A 7,081-nucleotide genomic window follows, 5' to 3' on the forward strand; every position below is an offset into this window, starting at 1 on the left:
TTTTATTGCAGCTTGCTAAGAATTTGTTCCTAATTAGGTACAATTGGACAAAAGTTAAATCACATTATTAAATGTGAATGTTCCTGCCATTCAGTATTTCCATCGAGCGCCTGTTTTTAGTTTAATTTCCCTGTGATCTCCTCTGACAAGAAATGCCGTTCATCCAGCAACCCAATTAGGACATACATGCATTTTCAAATATATTCTTTATAGCTGGATGGTTATTGTGACAGGAATGTGCTCATTTGAAATGAGGCTTAAGGTGTATGTGTTTGTGCACATGAATGTGTGTGGGTGTCTTTATCACAAGCGACAGGTGACGTATGTTTTCAGGGGTCTTTAATAGCAGTGTGGTCAGCAGGAAATGAGGCATGTAGACTGGTGCTGTCCTGAGAGAACATGGCTCCTGCTGTCAACATGCTGATCACAGTGTTTCTGTCAGCACTCCTGATGCTGGGAGGTCTTGGAGGGACAGCAGCATCTGACTTGCAGGTCTATGGGAAATCAATCCACAGTGATACAACTTTGCTGAGCATCAATGATGGAAGACGCACTGTGAGCAAACAGCCACACCATCAGGTAAGAACTATTTATTAAGCCAGACAGATATGCTTATTCCATTGGGAAACTAGCTTGGACTTATTAGGTTTTTAAAGATTAGTCAATTGTCAATAGATAATTATAATTTTTCCAGCAAAAATGCCAAACAATCTCTGATTTAGCTTTTCAAAAGTTAAGATTTTGTACTTTTCTTTGTCATATAGTGTATGATTGTAACTTATATATGCGGCGGGTTGGCATGTTGGTAGGATAAAACAGGCAATTTGAAGACATCATTTTTTACTATTTTGCTGACATTTTATGGATAAAACAATCAATTAATAATGGTAAAGTATCCGTTAACTGCAGCCCTACTTTAACTTGTGTTATGTACTACACCTTCAAGATCATGAAAGTGTAACTGAAACTATTTGTTGAAAAATTATGGAAATGGGCCCGTCATGTTCTCATACTGGGGGTCCACTATTTGAGCTATTATTACGACATATAACACTGGAACTCATCTGCTATCTAGTGGTCACAGTTACTCATTTTTGTTCTGCATTATTGTAGAGCAAAAAAATATATAAAATGCTTACACAACATAGAGATGAATATTAGTAGTAAAAGCTAATATGGCAACTCACAATTATTTTGGTTTATTGATAAATCTGCTGACTATTTTTCTTGATTAATTGATTAGTTTTTCAACAAGCGTAGTGAATAGTCTAAGGTGAGCCTACGGTGACTCATTTAAATTGCTTGTTTTGTCCTATAACTGTCTAAATGCCTAATATATTGCTATCATAATCATTTATGTGACAAAGAAAAGCAATTCAATTATTATAATTTTTTTTTAAATAATTGGTTGAGTAATGGACTTCAACATATTTTTGTTTCCAGACAAAAAGTGAAATCCGCAGGAGTTTGGATCCTAACAATGTACATGTGACCCCCACCCCCAGAAAAATCAGCCTCCCAACTTTCATCAAGCTCCACCCGCCCACTGCCAAACCTCCCCACCTGCACGCCAACATGCCCATGCGCTTTGGAAGAGACAGTTTTCCTGATAATGACAAGGACCCAAACACGACCCCCAACCTGCCCCAGAGGTTTGGGCGGTCCTGGGAGGTGATTCGAATGTGTGCGGAGTGCCCTGATGTCCGAGAAGCACTGAACCCAGTGCCTCAGAGATTTGGGAGAAGCGGCTCATACTGGAGACTTCTTAGGACTCTGGCCAATGCACCATTAGTAAACACTGGCATGCACTGGTAGGAAACTCTTGCCCATAATGTTTGACGTAAATATGTATTTCCAAAAAGGATGCCATAACCTCATTTATACAATACACGACACATTCATTGATCCCCCTCTCCCAGATGACAGATCACCAGTCTATGACAAGGTTGTTATTTATTTATTTCCAGTTCTTCTTCTTCTTCACAGGGCTGAAGTTTTTGACTTTCGAGCCAGCTCAGAAGAGGTGGAGATACAGGAAAAGACTTTTAAAGGATGAAAGAAGATGAGATAGGCCAACAGCAAGGTCTGCACAAATGCTAAACTGTCAAAATGTTCAAGAAAAGAAAAATAAGTTGGAATTTTTAAATGTACAAGTCCCTATAGATAAAGTCATATTATTGTGACAGAAAACATGTCAAGCTACAATAATAAAGGTTTCAAGCCAGTGATTTGGGTTTTATTTTTGCTCTATTATTGAGCCCTATACTTACTTAAATCAGGGGGAATCAGGATCTAACTCTGGCAGAGTAATTGAATGCAAATGAAACATGTTTCTTTTTTTTCATTTCTTAAGGAGATTTAAAACAAAGATGTTTTTCATTTAGTTTTAGAAGGAGACTTCCAAAAGAGTGGATTATTAGTGGTTATGCACATTCATTAAATTGCTTTTTTCTATTTTTTAATTAAGCAAGCTGCAGATGTAGATGAAGACTGAACACAACTAAATAACAACCTGTTGATATCCAGTGAAACACAATGAGGCTCACCTACATTGTTGTGACCATGGAAGTGTCTTTTTAATTAAGTGAATTTAAGTTACAGTTTTTTCCAACTGCTTACACACAAAATCTTTTCATGTCACACGATTTTTGAAACCTCTCACTCAAAGTGCAAAACTACACAGCAAATCTCCAAAACCATAAGCTATTTCTCAGCCTTTCACTCAGTTTTCAATTGCATAAAACACTTTTTTCAAAACATTAAACACAATTCTCTACCTAAGACACAAAAATCTAACAAGAAGTGACTTGCTATCCATTTCTAAACACAACCAATCAAAATGCTACACTTATTTACCAGGGCACACACACACACTCCTCACATGTGCAAACACATTATGTCATAACTGAACACTAACCAATCATTGCTTTAGTATAGGCCTATACAGAGGCCAAAGGTCAGATTACCTGTTTGGAACAATGGATGCCAACAATAGACAGAGAGCAAGAGGAGGAGGAGGGAGAGACAGGGGATAACAACGAGGAGGATGAGGAGGGAAGAAGAGTAAGAAGGAGAGTCATTTCTGATGAGATCAGGGAGAGAAGCCCATCTTGAGTAGCTTTACAGTGGCGTCCATACTGCATGCAACTATCTAATGACTATTTCAGCATTACAAATCAATCAGACTTTGTTGTGCACAAAGTGCATACAATTCTGCCCCCCGCCCACACACAAGCACGCACAAACACTCACAACACACACACACACACACACACACACACATACACACACACATATTCTTTATTCTAAAAATGATACCTTTGGTTTACATATGTTTATACTTTTTTTTTCTTGTTTCATGCTACTGTATACAACACTGGGCTACTCTTACAGACGTAATGTTTTGCCCAATCAATATTTTCTGTTTTACTGTAACATTACATTGTTTTTTACAGTGCACTTTTCAACCCCTCTCAGCAGATTACTTTGCCTCTAGAACATTGTAAATGTAGATATAGCCTATGAACGACAAAAGAGCTTTAGATTTAGAACAACAGTGTGTACATGGTATATCCAAAAATTTACTATTATGAAAAAAGTGTTTGCCATTTGATGCAAATGCTTCATTTTGAGATGTGTTTATGGTATTTTGAATGCAGTGTTTCATTTTGAAGGAGATATGAGGCATTTTGCATTTTGTGTGTGCAGTTTTAGGAATTGTGTGTAGAGTTTTGAAAAAAGGAGACATAGTTTTGAAAACGTGTGTAAGCAGTTGGAAAAAACTGTATATAAATACGGTGGCCCTGAAGTGCAAATCACAACAGCAAATAGAAAAATGCAACAGCAAATCATAAAATACAACAGCAATTAGAAAACGCAAAAGCAAATCATAACATACAACGGCTAATAGGAAAACATTTCAACAAATCATAAATCACAACGGCAAATAGGAAAACAAAGCGGCAAATAGGAAAACACGACAGCAAATATGAAAACACTTCAACAAATCACAAAGCACAATGGCAAATAGTAAAACATGACAGCAAATAGGAAAACACTTTAACAAATCATAAAACACGACAGCAAAAACTTCTACCGGAAAAGGTAGGGCCTATCTAGCAGAGGACGGACCCTCCTGATTGGACAGATTTTACAGTTTTATCAAAATACTTAACACAATTCACAAAACCACACACCCAAACTGCAAAATACCTCATATGTCCTGCAAAATTAAGCACTAAAACCAAAACTACATATAGCATTATCAAAATCAAACTTTTGCACAACATGGTGCACACTTCATTCATGTTACCATATTTTTGTCTAACCAACTACACACTGTTGGGCATAATGAAAAGCACTCTCATCTTTAGGGTGCTTTGTCATAATACTAAAATAGTTCAAATTGTAGAAAATTCAGATTGTTCACATGCACAGAAATATTTGCAGATACACACACATGCTGTTGAAACTTTTTTATTTTTCACCAAACAAGTCAGTGCAACATATGCACAGCAGATATATTTACATTGGACTGAACAAAAATATGCTCACAAAAAACAGTAAACTGAAAAAGAAAATTGCAGACAAAATGTGCAGAAGAAATATATAGAAAAAAAGAGGCATCATAGTGCTTACTTCCTGAGTAAAGTAGTAACAATTACAGTTTTTTTGGATTGCTTAAGCACGATTTTCAAAACAGGGCCCGTGTTTTCAAAACACTACACACAATTAGCACAACCACACACCCAATTAGCAAAACACTACAGATCATTTGCATAATTAAACACTCTTGTAAAAACCACACACTTCTGTTTAAAAACCACACTTTGTTACCATATGAAACACACACGTTTCACATTACTATACTCTGTTTGCACGAGTTACACTCTGCTGTGATAAACCTAAAACACTTTTAGCACTTCTACTTCCCTATGATTAGAGTAGGCTACCATCAACAAAGTACAAATATAATGTAAATTCACCAAACACTACACAAGACCAATGTTGCAGACTGAAGAAACTCATTTATTTCTCAACACGCCCAAAATGTTGACATGGAGATTCATAATACTGTAACAAAATGTCACTTTACGTATTGTACTGTAAGTTTACTATAAAAAAAAACTAAAAAAAAACTAGACATTGTCTCTTCGCCTAGCTGGATCTGGCCAGAGAATTTCATCAACATCGCAGGCAATGTTGTCATTAGCAAGACACCTTGGAAAGAAACGTCTTGAATGACGAATCCATCCTTGAATTGCTGCTATCTCCATCTGGTCACATGCCTCCTCCATGGCTTGGATTAGGGGTACCTCAGCCTGGAGACGGAGATCTTATACCTCCGAGAAAAACTCTTCTATAGGGTTGAGAACTGGAGAGTATGGTGGAAGATATAGGACGGTGAAATGTGGATGTTGCTGAAACCAGTTCTGAACCAGATCAGAGCGGTGGAAAGACACATTGTCCCAGACAACAATGTATTGCATATGATCGATTTGATTTGCTGCTGTTATGTTGTGCAATTGGTCCAAGAATGTAAGTATGAGTGCTGTGTTGTAAGGGCCCATATGGGCATGGCGGTGGAGGACCCCATTCTGTGTAATGGCTGCACAGAGTGTTATATTACCCCCACGTTGCCCTGGGACATCGACTATAGCCCTGTGGCCAATGATGTTTCTTCCCCTCCTTCGTGTTCTCGTCAGGTTGAACCCAGCCTCATCTACGTAAATGAACTCATGCTAGATCTCCTCTCCATCCATTCGTAAAACTCTCTGAAGAACAGTGTCAGGCAAAATTGTGTAGTTCAGTGTAGATGTAGTATACATATTACAGTACAGTAAAAGATTATGACACAGTATGCAAGATCACACTGCTAAAGTGAATACATACCTCTGCATAATCATGCCGCAGTCGTTTCACCCTTTCGGAATTGCGCTCGAAAGGCACTCGATAAATTTGCTTCATTTGAATATGTTTTTTTTTTAGGATGCGTGCCAGTGTTGATGTTGAGACCTGATGGATATCGTTGAAACTGGCATGGTTATTGACAGTGTTAGTTTGGAGCTGATTGAGTGTTATAGCATTGTTGGCCAAAACCATGTTTACTATCTCCCTCTCTTGCTGTTCTGTGAACATAGGAGGCCTTCCCCCTTGTCGTTCCTGACCCTCAATCCTATGTAGAAAAACAAAACAGTATACAACAGTACAGTAATTTCACAGGAAAAGGTAACAGAAGTGCTGATAGTGCATAGAATACAGTACTGTAAGCAGTTACTGAAACCGTGCAGATGTTTTTGATATGATGATATTTTTACAATACCTATTTTCCAGTCGAAATGTTCTTATCACACTTGCCACTGTGTATCGGCTTAGATTTGGCTGTACTCGCAGTCCAGCCTCCCTCAGCTCCCTCAGCGTCAGTGTCAGTGCTTTGGTATTGCAAGGAAGTGACTTCATGATATATTTTTGTGTGTAATGTATGTTAAGTGTGTTTAGTGTTTTGCAAATCACTGTGTGTAGAGTTTTGCAACAAGTGTGAGGTTGACAATGTGCTTATAGTTGTGCAAATATGGGCTGATGTTTTGCTTCTTGAGTGTAAGGTTTTGCTAATAGTGTACTACTTTTAATTTTAGTGTGTAAGCAATCCAAAAAAACTGTAACCATTGAGGTGTTTGACCAGGTGGCACGTACAGTATATTGGCCAATTAGCTCATGTAGTGTCATTTTGAATGGCAGTGTTTTGAAATGGCAAACATGTGACTTTATGTCAGATTGTTGTGTCTTATGCAGAGAACCGTGTTCAGTGCATTTAAAAAGTGCCACTTTGAATTGCAAAATGTGTGTAAAGCAGAAAATGTGTTTAGACTTTTGGAGACTTGAGAAGAGGTTTTTCTCTCTGTGTGTCAGTTTAAATAATTGTGCTATGCATGTCATTTTAGTGTGTTAGCAATTGGAAAAAACTGTAACAGGAAGAAGAGGCGAAAAACACGGAAAAGCGCCTACTTTAAACAGACAGACAGTCCGTCTGACCAATCAGTAGGGTCCGTCCTCTGATAAATAGGCCCTACCTTTTCTGGAA

At 37.8% G+C, this 7,081-nt stretch overlaps 1 protein-coding gene across 1 annotated transcript; it reads left to right on the forward strand.

Moving 5' to 3' along the window:
• The first annotated feature begins 389 nt into the window (after positions 1-389).
• npvf (neuropeptide VF precursor) lies at positions 390-2,224 on the forward strand. The gene is made up of 3 exons (XM_039820793.1): positions 390-579; positions 1,444-1,811; positions 1,987-2,224. The coding sequence occupies exons 1-3, from the start codon at positions 400-402 to the stop codon at positions 2,054-2,056; spliced, it is 618 nt and encodes a 205-aa protein (XP_039676727.1). The 5' UTR covers positions 390-399; the 3' UTR covers positions 2,057-2,224.
• The last annotated feature ends 4,857 nt before the right edge of the window (positions 2,225-7,081 follow it).

This window comes from Perca fluviatilis, chromosome 13 (assembly GCF_010015445.1).
Source record: "Perca fluviatilis chromosome 13, GENO_Pfluv_1.0, whole genome shotgun sequence".
Taxonomy (NCBI): Eukaryota; Metazoa; Chordata; class Actinopteri; order Perciformes; family Percidae; genus Perca; species Perca fluviatilis.